The 19,918-nt window shown below is 42.9% G+C and overlaps 2 protein-coding genes across 2 annotated transcripts; one reads left to right on the plus strand and one right to left on the minus strand.

The window, feature by feature from the left end:
• The first annotated feature begins 207 nt into the window (after positions 1–207).
• On the plus strand, positions 208–3,508 carry LOC123131020 (probable folate-biopterin transporter 7). The gene is made up of 2 exons (XM_044550798.1): positions 208–681; positions 1,952–3,508. The coding sequence occupies exons 1-2, from the start codon at positions 399–401 to the stop codon at positions 2,989–2,991; spliced, it is 1,323 nt and encodes a 440-aa protein (XP_044406733.1). The 5' UTR covers positions 208–398; the 3' UTR covers positions 2,992–3,508.
• A 478-nt stretch (positions 3,509–3,986) lies between these two features.
• Positions 3,987–11,072, minus strand: LOC123131031 (carbon catabolite repressor protein 4 homolog 4). The gene is made up of 10 exons (XM_044550807.1): positions 10,825–11,072; positions 10,675–10,754; positions 10,504–10,553; positions 10,361–10,410; positions 6,686–6,755; positions 6,361–6,482; positions 6,014–6,123; positions 5,504–5,654; positions 5,187–5,334; positions 3,987–4,590 (listed from the first exon to the last, which is right to left on the minus strand). The coding sequence occupies exons 1-10, from the start codon at positions 10,941–10,943 to the stop codon at positions 4,300–4,302; spliced, it is 1,191 nt and encodes a 396-aa protein (XP_044406742.1). The 5' UTR covers positions 10,944–11,072; the 3' UTR covers positions 3,987–4,299.
• Between the last annotated feature and the right edge of the window lie 8,846 nt (positions 11,073–19,918).

Here is a 19,918-nt window from a genome sequence, read left to right on the forward strand (position 1 = left end):
TAATCTAATGAAGCTGCACATTATTTTCAGAAAAAGGCCCGGAGGCCGACCGAAAAGGCATGCCGACATCCTGGAACGCAATGACCCACCATGCACACATGGACGATTGCTACTGGCCCACGTGGCTCGGACCCGCGTGTCCGTGGCACCGTGTTGGTTCTTCTGGTGCCAACCATCCCCCTGCATCATCACTACTTAGTTCGGCCAAATAACACCCAACCATCCCACGTGTCCTTCCACCCCCGGTGGTAGTGTACAACGCAAGAGCCACCACGAGCTCTCAGTCTCTCCTCATTCCCTTCCCTTGGATCGGGAGCAGAGCAGAACACAGAAGGTCCGGCGAGCGCGCGGATCAAGCCGAGACTCCGTACCGTCGGATTTCGGGGAGGAGGGAGGCCATGGAGAAGGAGCAGAAGGTGGAGGGCGAGAGGGCCGCGGCGGCGGCCGCGGCCAAGCAGCGGTGGGTGATCGGGGTGGGGTTCTGGGTGCAGGGCTTCCGGCTCTTCCCCTGGCTCGGCGTCAACTTCTTCCTCAAGGACGCCATGGGGGTCCCCTCCTCCTCGCTGCAGATCCTCCAGGCCTCCGCCACCCTGCCCATGGTCGCCAAGCCGCTCCTCGGCCTCCTCTCCGACGCCGTCCCCATCCGCGGCTGCCGCCGCCTGCCATACGTCGCCATCGGCGGTACGCCCCCTCCCTCCCTTTATCCCCCACGTTATCGCATTGCCTTTCTTTTCAGATCTACCAACAACGCCGACCGACACCATGATCCTCATCGTGATTCCATACCTCCCTTGCTTTAACGGATAATAACGTGGAATGCTCGGAACCACACTCGATTCCGTACCTCCCTTTACCGTTTAACCTGGAATGATCGGAACCACACTCGCGATGCAGAATCATAGTTCTTGGGAGATTTTCACCCTCCCCTGCACTGTCCATGTTGCACGCACAATTTCGCCTTTTTTTTCACTGCACTTGATCACTGATTGGACGAGTCGTAGGAATTCTGAGCAGTGTAGGAAAGTGCAGTAGGATAGTTTACTCTTTTGCGCTGTCTTTGGAGAAAGAAAGAAAAATGGTAACCACGCTAGAGCATTCCACGTTCCTTTCTTGCGTGCTGTTCACTTGTTTGTACATCGGTGTCATGTGGCGAATGACAACGCTGCAAAGAATATACTTGAACACAGTTGTACTCTTGATCATTATCGTGCCTTTTGTTTTCCTTCACTTTCGCTTTCCCTTTCCGTTTTTTATTCTGATTACCATCATTCCCATCTTTTGGCGGATTAGCCTTTTGGAGCGGCAACCAGAGCGTCATGCTGACTATTTTCTCAGTCTTGGATCTCGCCCTTGCCGTGCACTTTAAAGTGTCATGACTGGACGGATGGTGTGCTGCCATATTCCAGCATCACAAAACTTAAGATTGTCCATCTTCAAATTCTATGCTGAAGTCTTAATCTGTGCAATACCACCAAAATTTGATTGACTAGCATCACTTGGGTCTTTGATTATCATTTTTACTTTGCATCATTAGAAATTAGCTCAATCTGTTGGTCTCGTTGGTTTAGTAACCGAAAAAAAAATACAGTGCGGCAGATATCCAAGAGACAATGTGCAAAACAGCCCATTTTGAGTTGTCTGGAACGACTTACAAAAGTGAACGGAGGGAGTAGTATTTTTCAACCATTTCATGAATGGATTGACATAAATAGCGCACCAAGTGATTTCGGGCTTGATGGGCCAAAGGTTTAATGTCCAATGATATCTTGTCGATATAATTGGCACAATCAGATGCCTAAGGAAAGTTATTGTAATTTACTCAATGACAATCACCGTATAAGACACCATAACTGATGCTTCTGAAAATGCTTACTATGTGCTACACTGTAGCTATTTCTCCTTACGTAGCTGACTATAATTTTGACATACCTTCTTATTGCTGTGGTTGCAGCTCTCTTGCAGGCAGTTTCATGGTTGGGAATTGCCCTCTGGCCGTCTCTTTCTCTTCCGGTTCTTACCATTTTTCTCCTCTTGAGCAACTTTGGTGCATCCATATGTGAGGTTGCGAATGATGCCATTGTAGCGGAGGCCGGGAAGCAAGCAACTTCTTCCTCAGGGGGGCAGCTTCAATCCTTTGCTTGTATGTTTGGTGCTTCCGCTGGCGCGTTAGGAAACCTCCTTGGTGGCATTGCTCTCAGCTACTTCTCCCCCAAACTCATGTTCCTATTTTTCGCAATCATTCTCGTGCTCCAGTTCTTCACTACTGTGGCTATACCTGAGAGGTCCCTCAAACTCCCAAAGGCAAGTACTAATACATCCGTGATCTCAAGCATCCGTAAACAAACCAAAGAGCTGTCGTGTGCGCTCTGTATGCCGGAAATATTCTGGTCAATCATATGGTTTTCAGTATCTTATGCTGCCATACCATTTCTACTCGGGACCATGTTCTTCTACCAGACTGAAGTGTTAAGACTTGACTCATCCATCATCGGTTTATCCAAGGTTTTTGGTCAAGTGGCTCTCTTGGCTTGGAGCATGGCATACAACAAGTGCTTCAAGACAACGTCTGCACGCAAGGTCTTATCAGCTCTGCAGTTCATCACAGCTGTTGTAATGTTGTCAGATGTGTTATTTGTTCAGGGAGTATACAGAAAGGTGGGAATATCAGACTCCTTATACACCATTGTGTTCTCAGGGCTGCTAGAGGGCCTCATGTTCTTCAAGGTGCTACCCTTCAGTGTTCTTATGGCAAGCCTTTGCCCCTCCGGGTGCGAGGGATCGGTTATGGCCTTTGTCATGTCTGCACTTGCCCTGTCTATTATCATCAGCGGATATCTTGGGGTTGCGCTTGCTGAATTCATGGGAGTATCTGGAGATGATTTCTCTGCACTGCCGGTTTGCTTGTTGATTGAGGCTGCATGCACAATGCTGCCGCTAATTTGCTCATCATGGATTAAAGAGAGGAAAGGGAAGGAGAAGAAGGAAGAGTAGAATCCATCTGTAGGATCCAAAGAGGTTGTATTGGTGCCTGCGAGGCTTTCCTTCGAACTTTTGTCGGTGCCTGAATATGGGGCTGCCTAAATTCCAGTTTCATCATATGTGAAACAACCCGAGAGAGGATTTGGTTCTTCAGTTCCGAGTGCTCTGCGGCCTTTCAGGAATCGTCTCAAGAGGCAAGAGCAGATATACATGTGTGCCATCATTCTTTTTGTCTTTCAGGAGTATATGATAATTTTTGGGGGTGTAAGTAGCTTTTTTCCTTTTTAGCTTCTGTAAGACTGTAACTAGTTTTTTGAGTTGTGTAACTAGTTGAACCCTGCATATTGTTGTGTATTTACTTTTATTGTCTTTGGTCTGCCAAATCGCATTTCTTTTCGTTCTTTGTGTGTGGAAAAGTCTATGTCAAATTGTCCATGACCATCTTTCATGTAACGAACTGATTGTACCTATTTCCGAATGACTAATTCAGCAATTTAGGTGAGGTCCAGACAAACTCCTGGTTCTGATACGACTTTGGTTAGTAGAATCTGTACATATTTACTATGCAGCCATAATAAACTCCCAAGGATAGATGCGTCTTTGGCGACCTTCTAAAGTTTGACGTTTTACTTTTGGGTGAAAACGGTTACTTGAGGGAACACATAAGGAGCTAAAGAACACATAAATCTTTATACTGGTTAAAAACACGTACTGCTGTAGAACACACATAAATTGTCAATAGGGAATGTCAATTTCATGCTGTGAGGCTAATGGTGCGGCTTCTGAGCTAGCTATAAGCATAGTTTTCTTAAATAATTTGTCTTGTACTCCCTCCCTCCGTTTCATATTAGTTGTAGCTGAAATCTGTCGCTGATTTAATACACACTGTACTAAATCAACAACTACTATAGAACAGAGGGATGTTCCTCCTACAGCTGCTTACTTGCAAATCTTGTGTGTAAACGCTCTTTATAATTATCAATAAAGTTAGCCATGAAGACCTTCCCTCAAAATCAAAAAGTGTCCAGTGTTCTGGGAAATGCATACACTGATAAATGCACATACCTCTTTGGCCGAAAACCAAAAGGCACATGTTTCTTCACATTCATACCATCACGCACGCACAAAAGGTAACAAAGTATACCGTTATCAATTGACAAATTGCTTCTGAAGAACGACGAGAAAATGTGGCTGTGAGATTTATTGCATGCACCACAGCCTTATGATTAACCCTAGACTGAACGCAGACCATGGACAACAGTTCGAGGGCCATTTGCCGCCAGTCGAAAAATGCAACCGGCCACCCTAGGCACTAGCTAGCTAGCTGCTAAGTACCTGGAAATCGGCACCGATTGGCAAGTGATCACTAGGATGGTGGAAGTTGGGCAGGCCTCCTTCCACATCCGGGGAACCCCCTCGCGGGATCCGAAGTAGGCTACTAGGTTTTATTGAACCGCCGTCTGACAAGAATATGTAGTCCAGCGTTCCAGTAAAACCTGGAGTGCAATTTGTGAACTCCGGCTCCCCTCCGTTCTCAGCATACAGGCTGCGCAATTTGACCAGGGCTTCGTCCGTAGATTCGGCGCTAGCTGATAAAAGGTAATTGTATACCTGGAAATGATAGTAACAAATTAGCTGAGGTGACAAAGAGAACCAAATTGAAATGAGGTGGCACACAAAACTGAATCTGGGTTAGATTATCCACACATGAGACAAAAGGATAGAGTGCTTTGTTTTTGGCATAAACAAGGGCTCAAAAGCATAAAGCAGCTATTGGACCGCGCATTGCCAGTCCCTACACAAATATGTTTCATCATGATAACAATATGCCACACACATAACTGGAATAGATGTTAGCACATGGACAAAGTTCCCAATATCTTTCAGTAAAGCCATGGAGCTAAAACGATGTCATTCTGGCCGGGTCATTTATGCACAAGTCACGTCATCTGGATAAGGTTGATGCATAAAATAGTCTCAACATACACTGTTGACATGTTACGAAATACTCCATCTGTCCGGAATTACTTGTCGCTCAAATGGATGTATCAGACGTATTTCGGTGCTAGATACATCCATTTGAGCGACAAGTACAGCGGTAGTATTTGATAATAATTTCTGTGTAACTAAACTCTGCAATCTATAATAATAATTGTAACAATAGTGGCAAAAGCTTGAGAAAGCAATGCAGCAAATGCAAGAAATACCTTATCACCAGGGGTGGAGTTAAAATCACCAGCAATGATCACAGAAGGTTTACAGGTGAACTTATTTGCGATAATTTTCTCAAACTCAGAGACTTTTGAAAGAAGATACTTTGCTTGAGCCAACTTCACATCAATCCATTCTGGATCCCTGTAAAATCAAGTTTTACAGGTTAACATGTATAAGAAACCCAAACATGTGTTGAAAACTAGCTTCCATCAAATACATATAGTAAAATAAAATAGGCAAAAATATGAGTCAAATGACGAAAACATCTTTAAATCACAGAACAGTGGAGAACATGAGCTATTTTACTTGCCAATAAATATGTGTGTTCGCCACAATTAGAATATGCTCACAAGGATCGCCAAGCTTGAAAGCAGCGAGTAAACCAACACAGTCACGCTTCAATCTCACACGTGGATCATTTGGATCTCCACGTTTCTTATTATCTTCCTTTCCACTAGATTCTGTCAGAAAACATCATACAAAATAATCTTAAGCGCGTCATGAGAACAAAGAACATATCCAGCCAAAGTACAGGGAGAAAAAATGGAGCACTAGATAATGATGACAGCCAACACATCTTCCAAGAAATATAAGTAGTAATTAGGCAATGAAAACCAAAAGGAAAATCAGCCCTTTACAGACATGCTGCTTCAGCTGTTGAGCTTGGATATTTTTTGAGTTATTATTTCAAAGATTTAAATAAGTATTTTTATTTATTTATTAAGTGCCCAGTTCACAACTTCAAATGTCCACATTCCATGCAAGCGTGTCCATTATGTGATCCGCAAAGGAATATAGGTTTAGCAACTTTTCATATTACCTTCTGATGGTGAAGAATTATTCGAGGGAGCACTAATTACATTATCATTAAGATGACATGTTTCCACCAAATCATTGTAATGTATTACTTCCTTCTGTAACAGTTCCACACTGCAAAAATAAGAAAATGGTCAGGAAAAATAATTGGATGATGTAAAAAGTAACTAGTTTTCTCGTGCCGAGCTTTGTCCATTATTAGCTGCTTATTTTAAAGGGAATGTATTTGCAAACTGAATATAGATTAGAGCACAATAACAAATATAGTTGCAGGGAGAGAGGTTCAATAAGGAGCTGTCCTGAAATCAGTAACTAATGCACCATGTACATCAGTTAAGAGCACATGTTTACCTTTTTGGTTTATAAAATATACCACATCCATCTCGTTTGTCCCCAGATCGCTGGACATAAATACTTGAATATCCAGAACTTTCCATGTTTTTCCTATAGAATGTCTCATATTCATCCAACTCCTGTCAGAGGCAGGAACCAGTAAAAAAATAAGGAATATTCTAAAGTGTACACTAAGAGGGCAGGCCTGGCGCAGTGGTGAAGTCCTCCCCACTTGTGCCAAGAGGTCCTGGGTTCGAACCAGCCTCTCCGCATTGCACTTCGCAGGGGTAAGACTAGCTTCACAGTACAGAAATTTATTAAAACGTCAGAAATGAGACCCAACCTGTATGCACATGAGGTCAGCATTAAAACTCTTGAGTTCTGTTAGAACGGCTTTTGAACGAGCTTTCCACCTATTTTCCAAACATAAGAGTAAACATGAATTTCAAAGCTGGTGATAGAATTAGGGCAAGAAATGGAAAACAGAAAGGAAAGAAATAACTGTGTTCTTTAATCCTGAAATAAAACAAGTGCACCAAATGGCAACCATGTGCCAGTTCAATTGTGGAAGATGGTTTATGGTTACTATTGCTAAGCATAAGAAAGCAATGGTCCGCCCCCCTATGCAGGGGTCCTTATAAATCTAAAAAAGGAGTCGTTTGAGGTGCCACCGCTTTGCGTGGATGCGCTTTAGAAAGCTTGCCACACCAAATGTTTTACTTTACATGAGAGAGGAGGAAGAAGCAAGGGAAAAAGTAATCAGTGGGAATGGATCGTCAATCCTGGTTTGGGGGCGGATCTGACATTTAGCAACCTCTTTGCTATCACTGCGAGTTACCGTCGCAGATCTCACACCGCTTCAATCTGAATATCTGATACAGGCCTGTTGCGCCAGATCTAACTTCAGAACGCTGCTACTGCATATTGCCAGAGACAGTATACCGTCTCTGGTGGTTATAGCCGGTGGGGAGTGAAATGGGACTTTGGCAAAGGATGGCTGGGGAGTAATGGCCAAAAGGTGATGAGATCCATCGCGAGATGGTGATTCAGTCCTGACTCTTGTTAGAGTACGTAATGGGCCTAATGGGCCCATTAGTCTTAGGGTTAATTAGAGATAAGGGTCGCTTGCTTAGGGGTCAAGTAAGCCTTGCTTGGGAGTCAAGTAAACCTCTCTATATAAAGAGAGAAGATGTATCAATCTAATCAAGCAAGAACTAAGAAGGAAATCCCTTCCCTCTTGCCTGGCCGTGGGCAAAAGGCCCCCGGCCGGCCCTCTCACGCCCTCCTTCTAGCAGTGCCATAACAATTCTAGTCTAGAACCTAGCCTTGCTTATCCCACCACCATGAGCATTTTAACAGATGTCTGTAAATTTAGATGAAAATAATACCTCATACAAAATTTGGCACAAATATACATACTATAGTCTGTTAGTAAATCTATGGGAAAATTGGAAAGTCCTAGTTGTCGCTTTGAGTTTGAAAAATAAAACTAAAACTTATTATGTGGCATTTTTTACCCTCTAAGATTTCTCTATTTACGTATTCTCTCGGTGTTCATTTCAGTTATATTGTAAAATATCAAGTAAACACTAGAGTAATGGTAGTTGACATGCATACCTCTCATGTATCATCTCTATGTTAACACAATATCATACAAGAGACTGTGCAACGAAGGAGGACGGAAAGTGAGCGCAAGGAGATAGTAGGGAATTATTAAAATGCAAATACTGATAAGAAAAGCATGAGTTTGGCAGATCCAAAGCATGCGATCCCTCTATGTTTTAAACCAAGGGGTAAATTTGAATATCGTATTATACCTATTGAATAAATATGTGTGCTACGAAAGTTGGTATCTTTTGGGGACATCAATTTCATCTGGATGCTAATTAATCACTTTTTCTAACAGCATTTTTTGACCATTCTACATTACTTTTTTTTAGGATTTCATGCTTACAGAAAATAATGTTAGGGTGGGTTTTGCCAACTAAGACAACTGTATGGAATATCTTAAATAAATGTAAGAGGAAGCCTCAAGTGACGCCCTACGGGGTGGTTGAAAAACGAAAAAAAAACACTGACCCCTCACCTCGAGGCAACGGGGAGAGCTCCCAGAATCTCCCTCACCGCCGTGGCCGAGAGAAGCCTGCTTGGCGGTGGCGGGGCCTTGGCGGCTTCTCGCACGGCAGGGGCGGAGCACGGGTGGCACAGGCCTAAAGCTGCTACCCTGCCTCCCGGCGATGGTCGTTGCTGGGCCTGAGTTCGGAGGCTGGCCCGAGGTGAGTCAGGACGATGGGGCGGGCGTATGGTGGCCGCGGCGGCTCGGTGGTTGTGGTCCTGCAGGAGGCGCGGGGTGGTGGCAGTGACCTCTCTTCTGTTGGGCCCGAGCCGGCAGTACACATGGCTGGGCAAGTGCCGGTCATGCCGGCTGCATGTGCGGCGACGGTGGCTCTGACCTAGGGTTTGTGCTCGAGCGGGCCAGTTCTGGGTCTGAAGCAGATTTGGGTTGTCGCCTCGGGTAGGTGTGGTTGGGCTCGGTCCGGGTTGTGCCTAGCGCTGTCCTCGCGGGCGCGGTGGGCGGTGGTGGTCGTCGTGACGCCGTTGAACGGATCGGCGCCGATGGCCACGGACTTGGCGTTGTGTGAGCTCGTCTAAGCCAAGCCAGAGGGCTTTGGGCAGGGCCTGCTCGACAATGGCCGTTGGCATTCTCGGGTCTCCCCCCACCGAGTCCACCCGGACTGGTTGGGGATGCAGGCGTCGGCACCTACCATGGAGGTGTGGACCCAGACCCGGGGGCTGATGTCGGGCAAGGTGTGGAAATAGGTGCCTTCTACTCTTCCTGTCGGGGTTGGTGTGCTGTGATGTGGACGGTCGGAGGTGTCTCGGTTCATGGATGCCATGGCGGCGGCCTCGGATGACGATCCTCATGGTTGGCTCTCCGGCGAGCACCATGGCGATCGTGGTCGCTATGCCTCTCCGGCATGTGGGCGGCAAGAGGTGTAGCGGCGGGTGGCTCGGGCTCGCTCTCTGTCGTTGGCCTGTGCTCATCGCGGTTGTCCTGGACGCCTCATGGTGGCACGGGTGAGCTGCCGAGCGAAAGCTCAGCGCTTTGGCGCTAACGACGACAGTGCCCGCGGTTGCCACTCTCCTCACGAGGATATCGTTGTGGATCTCTTCTCCGTGTTGGGGTTCCGGGTGATGACCCTTGTCTGTCTCAGGCTCGGCAGCGGCGATGCTTAGCGTTGTCTCCCCTCCCGAGGGTGTTGTCGTGACGTTGTTTTCAGGCCTAGCTGTGTTATTTCTCAGCAACGTAGTCGTGTGCATTTGTGTTGTCCAGTTATCCTAGGATCTGCTTTGTAAGAGGGCTTCCTCACTAACTTGTATTATTCGGCCATGTACTTTGATTTCTGCTTTATCTATAAAGTAGGGCGACAGCCTGTTTCGAGAGAGCCTCAAGTGGCAATGTGAGCTTGATTACTATTCACACAGCATACATTTAGCTTGTAACTTTTTGGATACTATACAAAATGCGCATATGATAAAAACGAGTACGTTGCTTGCGGAATTCAAATTCTGAGATGTAAGTGCTAAGAAAAAAGGGATTGGTCTGTGATCTTCAGTGCACAATGCTCAAGCAACAAGAGGTTAGTTAGGGCATCCGATGATTTCAATCAGAATCAATTACTTAAAATTCCAGCAGAATGATATGAATAGTTTGACAATGGGAATTGTTGTTTCTATGTCGACTGAGAACAGTTATTTCCAAGCCAGCCAAGTTACACACAAATCTACTAGATATTCATTGGATAGAATAATCAACACTGGGGATCAACTTAGAAATAACGATTTCACAATCCACTAAGAAATTGACACTCCTCGAGATTTGTCACAATTCTAAAATGGGCTATACTTGATATTTTATTGGATAGAAGAATCAATGTTCAACATAGTCAGCTTAGAAATATGAATTTTTGTCAATCGACTTAGAAATAGACACCGCCTTTAATAATTATGAGCTTACTTAAGAGACGCGGATGGAGAATGAGGAAAAAACGCGCTCTTCACATAAACCTGAAATGTTGAGCAAATTCTTCAATCCATCACTCTCCATACGGCTGAATTATATAAGTAAAATAACAGAGTAAAACGCAGCAGCCCACATACCTGGGCGAGTATGTTGTAGGAAACCAGCCGGAACTGGTACCCGTCTGCCCCTAGAAGACAAACCAAAAAGATGTCAATACTAACCACATCGGAGCTGCCCGGATACAGGAGCAGTCGAGTAACCACGGGCAATGATGGCCGTTTTAACAGCGTAGGGCGGGTAAATTTTACCGGCATCAGGTTCGGACTGCGCTGTGGGGAGAGGGGCGAACCTGGGCTCCGCCTGCGCGCTCATCCGCCGCTTGCAAATCCTGAACCATCGTCAGAGCATGAGAAGAGGAGATGGAGAAGGGGGGAGAAGGGGGAGGATGTGCTGCTTACGGGCGGAGGGGAAGGCGGCGGCCGGAGTGAGGAGTAGAAGGGCTGGATTTGGGGAGGAGGCGGCGGCCGAGGAAGAGAGGGAGGGAAGCCGCCCAGATTGCCTGGGGTTTTAGGAGCATCGGTGGGCGCTGTGTTTGCTTGCGCGCAACAGAAAAGGAAAAGATGGTGTGTGCGGAAGGCGACCTCTGCTTCTCCTGTTCGCGGCGTGCTTGTGTCCGGGTCAGACTCCGCCTTGTGAACTCTGTTTTTCTCCCCCTATCCACGGCGCTGCAGCTACATCCACGATGGGCAAACTTGGCCCCTGTAACCCCCAACGAGCTTTCGTGGTCACTGACCTGGCACCTCGCACATAATGTAATTCACATTCGGCATCTTAATTATCATATTTTAATTCATATAAACTCATGCGACTACGTCGATGCACATACATCATTCGGCTACTCCACCACTACTAACTAAACATGCCATTGGACTACCAAAATTTGACATGTTTGGTTATGGTGAAGATCACCCACGGCTGCTTTTACCCTTCCCGGGGCCCTTGTCGTCCTTCTCGCGGAAGTACCGGTCAAAGACGCGGTAGGGATCGTGCCGGATCTGCTCGTCGCCGGAGTTGTCCTTTTTCTCCTTCGGTAGGATTCTGCTCTTGGGCGAGGGCGCTCGTGTTCCTCCGTTGCCGTTTCTTCATAATGCGGCCGCGGATGGCTTCCTCATCTGCGGCCGTCCGGACCTCCGCATCAGCCGCCACCGCCGCCACCATATCCGTCGCAATACGGGCCTCGGTAGCACTTATCCCCTCCTTACTGATGACCCACAAGTATAGGGGATCTATCGTAGTTCTTTCGATAAATAAGAGTGTCGAACCCAACGAAGAGCAGAAGGAAATGATAAGCGGTTTTCAGTAAGGTTTTCTGCAAGCACTGAAATTGTAGGTGATAGATAGTTTTGTGATAAGATAAATAATAACGAGTAACACGTAAACAAAGTAAATAAAGTGCAGCAAGGTGGACCAATCCTTTATGCAGCAAAGGATAAGCCTGGACAATTTCTAATAATGAGAAATGAGCTCCCGAGGACACATGGGAATAATCGTCAAGCTAGTTTTCATCACGTTCATATGATTCGCGTTCGGTACTTTGATAATTTGATATGTGGGTGGACCGGTGCTTGGGTACTGTCCTTACTTGGACAAGCATCCCACTTATGATTAACCCCTATTGCAAGCTTCCGCAACTACAACAAAAGTATTAAGGTAAACCTAACCATAACATGAAACATGTGGATCCAAATCAGCCCCTAACGAAGCAACGCATAAACTAGGGTTTAAGCTTCTGTCACTCTAGCAACTCATCATCTACTTATTACTTCCCTATGCCTTCCCCTAGGCCCAAGTAATGGTGAAATGTCATGTAGTCGACGTTCACATGACACCACTAGAGGAGAAGACAACATACATCTCATCAAAATATCGAACGAATGCCAAATTCACATGACTACTAATAGCAAGACTTCACCCATGTCCTCAAGAACAAACGTAACTACTCACAAAGCATATTCATGTTCATAATCAGAGGTGTAATAATTTGCATTGAGGATCTGAACATATGATCTTCCACCAAGTAAACCAATAAGTATCAACTACAAGGAGTAATCAACACTACTAGCAAACCACAGGTACCAATTTGTGGTTTTGGATACAAGATTGGATACAAGGGATGAACTAGGGTTTGAGAGGAGACGGTGCTGGTGAAGATGTTGATGGAGATTGACCCCCTCCCGATGAGAGGATCGTTGGTGATGATGTTGGTGATGATTTCCCCCTCCCGGAGGGAAGTGTCCCCGACAGAACAGCTCTGCCGGAGCTCTAGATTGGTTCAAACAAGGTTCTGCCTTGTGGCAGAGTAGTTTCGTCTCTTAAGCTTGCCCACGATTTTTTCTAGGGTAAGAGCCTTCATATAGCGGAAGATGGACACCGGAGGGCCACTAGGGGGGCTAGGAGACAGGGGCGCGCCCAGTAGGGGTGGGCGCGCCCCCCACCCTCCTGGCCAGGGTGTGGGCCCCCTGATGTACTTTTTTTGCTTAATAATTCTTAATAAATCCAAAAATATGTTTCGTGGAGTTTCAAGACTTTTAGAGCCGTGCAGAATAGGTTTCCAATGTTTGCTCCTTTTCCAACTAGAATTCCAGTTGCCGGCATTCCCCCTCTTCATGGTAAACCTTGTAAAATAAGAGAGAATAGCCATAAGTATTGAGATATAATGTGTAATAACATCCCATAATGCAATAAATATTGATATAAAAGCATGATGCAAAATGGACGTATCAACTCCCCCAAGCTTAGACCTCGCTTGTCCTCAAGCGGAAGCCGATATCGAAAAATATGTCCACATGTTTAGAGATAGAGGTGTCGATAAAAACAAAATACAGTCATGAGGGCATCATGATCATTCTTATAACAGCAACATATATAAATTCCATCATATGATTTCTTATGCTCAAGTAACAATCCATTCACAATATCAAGTATGGTTCAAAAACTTCATTGAGAACTAACAAACTATAATCTCAGTCATTGAAGCATTCACAATTTATCATAACATCAGAAAGAGTCAACAATAGAGCTTTTCAGCAAGTCCACATACTCAACTATCATATAGTCTTCTATAATTGCTAACACTCACGCAATACTTGTGGTTATGGAGTTTCAGCCGGACACTGAGAAAGATAGGGGCTTATTGTGTTGCCTCCCAATGTATTCACCTTCCGATGATGTCAACAATAATAATCTATGCTAACGAACATCCAATTGGATATATATATCATGACCTATCTAACACGAGGAGCTTGCCAAAGGATAAAATGAAAAAGGGAAATGTGAAGATCACCTTGACTCAAGTATAAAATAAAAAGTAAGAACATAAAGTAAAAGACAGGCCTTCGTAGAGGAAAGCAGAGGTTGTCATGCGCTTTTAGGGTTAGATACACAAAATCTTAGTACGAAAGAATGTCACTTTATATTGCCACTTGTGTATGGACCTTTATTATGCAGTTCGTCGCTTTTATTGCTTTCATAACAAGATCGTATAAAGTTTATTTTCTCCGCACTAATAAGTCATGCATATTTAAGGAGCAATTTTTATTGCTTGCACCGATGACAACTTACTTGAAGGATCTTACTAAATCCATAGGTAGGTATGGTGGACTCTCATGGCAAAACTGCGTTTAAGGGTATTTGGAAGCACAAGTAGTATCTGTACTTAGTGCTAGGAATTTGGCTAGCATGAGGGGGAAAGGCAAGCTCAACATGTTTGGAAGGTCAATGACAACATACTTTAACTGAGATGTGAGAAAACATAAACCATTATGTTGTCTTCCTTGTCCAACGTCAACTTTTTTAGCATGTCATACTTAATGAGTGCTCACAATCATAAAAGATATCCAAGATAGTATACTTATATGTGAACCTCTCTTTCCTTATCACTTCCTATTAATTGCAACGATGACCAAAATTACGTTTATCAACTCTCAACAATTTTCATGCCTCATACTTTAGATATGTGAAGTTATCACTAACCATAAGATCAATAAGAACTCTTTAATTCTTTCTACTTTCTGAAGATCATAGCAACATAGCAAAGCCCTTGACTCAACACTAATCTTTATTATAGATAGCTCACAGACTCGATTACAAAAAGAGATCACAAAGCAAAACTCAAAACTACTCGATATCAAAACTTCAATCTACTAGATCAAGATACTACTAAAAGGATCGAACTAAATAAAACGGTAAAGATAGGAGTGTGATGGTGATACGATACCGGGGCACCTCCCCCAAGTTTGGAAGTTGCCAAGGGGAGTGCCCATACCCATGTGATTATGTCTCCTTCTTCACGGTTGGCGTTATGATCTTCTTGGCGATGATGCCCTTAAGGATACGGTTCTCCTCCTCGGGCGTATTGACTTGTCGTTTGAGGCCCATAATTTCTTTATGGATCTTATCCGTTACAGCCAAAGCTCCCTTTACCCAAGGATGCTACATAGCTTCTGGAGAACAAGTGAAGCTCTTTTTCATATTTTCATAAGAGAGAAATCTAAAGTTGGAAGAGATGACCGAAGTTGGAATAGCCAAGCTGGGTAGTTCCCTCATCATGAATTATTCTTGGGGACGAGAGGTAACTTCTTGATCTTCCTCCATGGCATCTATCCTTTTCAAATCGGCCTCCATCTCATCCTCCGTTGAAGGTCCAAAGTGATGAGCATAGCTATTTTCTCCTGGTACCGGTGCTGGGTGAGACACCCGACTCTCCCCGACTGACTCCTAGAAGACATCTTGCTCTTGATCTACAACAGGAAATAGCTCGAAACGAAAATAGAGGATATTTGCGTGATACAATGGTCAAAACCTTCGGGAGTATATATAATGAATTTTTACCGACCAAAATATGTAATGTGCAAGAAAACAGAGTCCGGGAGGCACACAAGGTGCCCACGAGACAGGGGGGCGCACCCAGTATGGGTAGGCGCGCCCTCCACTCTTGTGGGGGCCTCATGTCCCTTTCGGACTACTTCTTTCTTCCTAAAATTCTTAAATAATCCAAAACTGATTAAAATTGCCATTGGAGTTGTTTTGGAGTCGGTTACTTACCGTACCACATACCTATTCCTTTTCGGAGTCTGGAACGTTCTGGAAAGTGTCCCTTATGTATTCCTCCGGGGTTACGGTTTCAATAATATTAGTTTCAACATTAATAAGATTATCTGAAATATAATGTTTAATTCTTTGACCTTTTACCACCCTCGGACTTGTGCCTTCAAAGTTATTGATTTTTATGGCACCAGAACGATAGACCTCCTCGATAACGTAGGGACCTTCCCATTTAGAGAGAAGTTTTCCTGCAAAAAATCTTAAATGAGAGTTGAATAATAACACATGATCTCCTACGTTAAACTCACGCTTTTGTATCCTTTTATCATGCCAGCGCTTGACTTTTTCTTTGAATAGCTTGGCATTCTCATAAACTTGGGCTCTCCATTCATCAACTGAGCTAATATCAAACAACCTCTTCTCACCGGCAAGTTCGAAGTCATAATTGAGCTCTTTAATAGCCCAATATGCTTTATGTTCAAGTTCAAGAGGTAAATGACATGTTTTTTCATAAACCATCTTATAAGGAGACATACCCATAGGATTTTTGTATGCAGTTCTATAGGCCCATAATGCATCATCAAGTTTTTTGGACAAATTCTTTCTAGATCTATTAACAATCTTTTGCAAAATTAATTTGAGCTCTTTATTGCTCAACTCTACTTGACCACTAGACTGCGGATGATAAGGAGATGCGATTCTATGATTAACATCATACTTAGCAAGCATATTACGGAAAGCACCATGAATAAAATGTGAACCACCATCAGTCATAAGATATCTAGGGACTCCAAACCTCGAAAAAATAACTTCTTTAAGCATTTTAATAGAAGTGTTATGATCAGCACTACTAGTTGGAATAGCTTCTACCCACTTAGTAACGTAATCAACAACAACTAAAATATGTGTATAACCATTAGAGGCGGGAAAAGGTCCCATATAATCAAAGCCCCAAACATCAAACGGTTCAATAACAAGAGAATAATTCATAGGCATTTCTTGACGTCTACTAATATTACCAATTCTTTGGCATTCATCACAAGATAAGACAAACTTACGAGCATCTTTGAAGAGAGTAGGCCAATAAAAACCAGATTGTAGTACCTTATGTGCAGTTCTATCTCCAGCGTGGTGCCCTCCATATGATTCAGAGTGACACTTGCGTAGGATCTGTTCCTGTTCATGCTCAGGTACACAACGTCTAATAACACCATCTACACCTTCTTTATAAAGGTGTGGATCATCCCAAAAGTAATGTCTTAAATCATAAAAGAACTTTTTCTTTTGCTGGTATGTGAAACTAGGTGGTATAAATTTAGCAACAATATAATTAGCATAATCATCATACCATTGAGCAGTATGAGAAGCATTAATGACCGCTAATTATTCATCAGGAAAGCTATCATCAATAGGCAGTGGGTCATCAAGAACATTCTCTAACCTAGACAAGTTATCTACAACGGGGTTCTCAGCTCCCTTTCTATCAATAATATGCAAATCAAACTCTTGGAGCAGGAGAACCCATCTGATGAGTCTAGGCTTAGCATCTTTCTTTTCCATAGATATTTAATAGCAGCATGATCAGTGTGAATAGTAACTTTAGAATCAACAATATAAGGTCTAAACTTATCACATGCAAACACAACTGCTAAGAATTCTTTTTTAGTAGTTGCATAATTCCTTTGGGTAGTATCAAGAGTCTTACTAGCATACTAGATAACATTCAATTTCTTATCAACTCTTTGCCCTAGAACAACACCTACAGCATAATCACTAGCATCACACATAATTTCAAAAGGTAAATTCCAATCAGGTGGCTGAACAACAGGTGCAGTGATCAAAGCTTTCTTAAGTATTTCAAATGCTTCTACACAATCATCATCAAAGACAAAAGGAATATCTTTTTACAATAAATTAGTCAGAGGCCTAGAGATCTTAGAAAAGTCCTTAATGAACCTCCTGTAAAAACCGGCATGACCAAGGAAACTTCTTATACCTTTTATGTCCTTGGGACATGGCATCTTTTCAATAGCATCAACTTTAGCTTATCAACTTCAATACCTCTCTCGTAAATCTTATGCCCCAAGACAATGCTTTCATTAACCATAAAGTGGCACTTTTTCCAATTCAGAACAAGACTAGTATCTTCGCACCTTTGCAAAACTCGATCAAGGTTGCTCAAACAAAGGAGGATCCATAAACAGAGAAGTCATCCATGAATACCTCGCAAATCTTTTCACAAAAATCAGAGAATATAGCCATCATGCATCTTTGAAAGGTAGCAGGTGCATTACATAAACCAAAAGGCATACGTCTATAAGCGAAAGTACCGAAAGGGCAAGTAAAATAAGTTTTTGCTTGATCTCCCGCTGACACAAGTATTTGAGAGAAACCAGAATAACCATCTAGAAAGCAAAAGGGTGTGTGTTTGGATAGTCTTTCTAGCATTTGATCAATAAAAGGTAAAGGGTAATGATCTTTCTTAGTAGCTTTATTTAATTTAAGAAAATCAATTACCATCCTATAACCTGTAATAATTCTCCGCGGGATCAATTCATCTTTATCATTAGGAACAATGGTAATACCTCCCTTTTTAGGAACACAATGGACTGGGCTTACCCAATCACTATCAGCAACATGATAAATTATACCTGCCTCAAAGAGCTTTAGTATCTCCTTTCTTACCACTTCTTTCATCTTAGGATTTAATCGTCGTTGAGGATCTCTAACTGGTTTGGCGTCGTCCTCCAATTTAATTTTGTGTTGGCATAACGTGGGACTACGCCCTTAAGATCATCCAGAGTATATCCAATAGTAGCTCGGTGCTTCTTCAGAGTTTTCAATAATCTTTCTTCTTCTTGCTCTAGAAGGTTAGCACTAATAATAACAGGATATATTTTCTTTTCATCAAGATAAGCATACTTAAGATTATCAGGTAAAGGTTTGAGTTCAAACACGGGATCACCCTTGGGTGGAGAGGGATCCCCAAGAATTTCAATGGGAAGGTTATGTTTCAAAATAGGTTCCTGTTTAAGGAATACTTCATCTATTTCCCTTCTTTCTTTCATAAACATATCATTTTCATGGTCTAGCAAATATTGTTCTAACGGATCAGTAGGAAGCACGACAATAGAAGCAAGACCAATTATTTCATCTTTACTAGATAATTCTTTATCACGGGGTTGTCTACAAAATTTAGCAAAATTAAACTCATGAGTCATATCATCTAAGCCAATCGTAACAACATCCTTTTCGCAATCTATTTTAGCATTAACAGTGTTTAAGAAGGGTCTACCAAATATAATGGGACAAAAGGCATCTTGTGGAGAACCAAGAACAAGAAAATTAGCAGGGTATTTGACCTTCCCACACAAGACTTCAAGATCTCTAACAATCCCAAAAGCTTAATAGTATCTCTATTAGCAAGCTTAATAGTAACATCAATATCTTCTAACTCAACAGGTGCAATATCATGCATAATCTCTTGGTATAAGGAAATAGGTATTGCACTAGCACTAGCACCCATATCACATAATCCATGATAACAATGATCTCCTATTTTAACAGAAATAATAGGCATGCCTACAACGGGTCTATGTGTCTTAGCATCTGGTTTAACAATATTAGCAGTTTCACCACAAAAGTAAATAACATGCCCATCTAAATTATCATCCAAGAGATACTTAACCATAGCAATACTAGGTTCAACTTTGATTTTCTCAGGAGGTGTATAAATCCTAGAATTACTCTTATGAACAACAGTTGAAGTTTTAGCATGATCCTTTATCCTAACAGGTTATGGGGGTTTCTCAACATAAGTAGTAGGAACAATAGGATCACTATAAGTGATAGTCTTTTCTTCAACTGTAATAGGTGCAACTACTTTCACTTCAACAGGAAGATTATATTTAAACCACTTCTCTTTAGGAAGATCAACGTGAGTAGCAAAAGATTCACAGAAAGAAGCTACTATCTCAGAGTCAAGTCCATACTTAGCGCTAAATCCACGAAAAGCATCGGTATCCATAAAAGATTTAACACAATCAAAATTAGGTGTCATACCTGACTCCTTACCATTGTTGGAACCCCAATCTTCAGAGTTGTGTTTAATTCTTTCCAATAAGTCCCATTTGAAGTCAATAGTCTTCAGCGTATAAGAACCGGCACAAGAAGTATCGAGCAGGTTGCGATTATTAAGAGAAAGCCGAGCATAAATTTTTTGAATAATCATTTCCCGAGAGAGCTCATGATTGGGGCATGAATATAACATTGACTTAAGCCTCCCCCAAGCTTGAGCGATGCTTTCTCCTTCGCGAGGCCAGAAATTATATATGTAATTATGATCACGATGAACAAGATGCATAGGATAGAACTTCTGGTGAAATTCCAACTTCAATCGCTTATAATTCCAAGACCCCGTATCATCACATAGCCTTAACCATGTCAATG

The sequence above is a fragment of the Triticum aestivum genome, chromosome 1B (genome assembly GCF_018294505.1).
Source record: "Triticum aestivum cultivar Chinese Spring chromosome 1B, IWGSC CS RefSeq v2.1, whole genome shotgun sequence".
NCBI classification, from domain to species: domain Eukaryota; kingdom Viridiplantae; phylum Streptophyta; class Magnoliopsida; order Poales; family Poaceae; genus Triticum; species Triticum aestivum.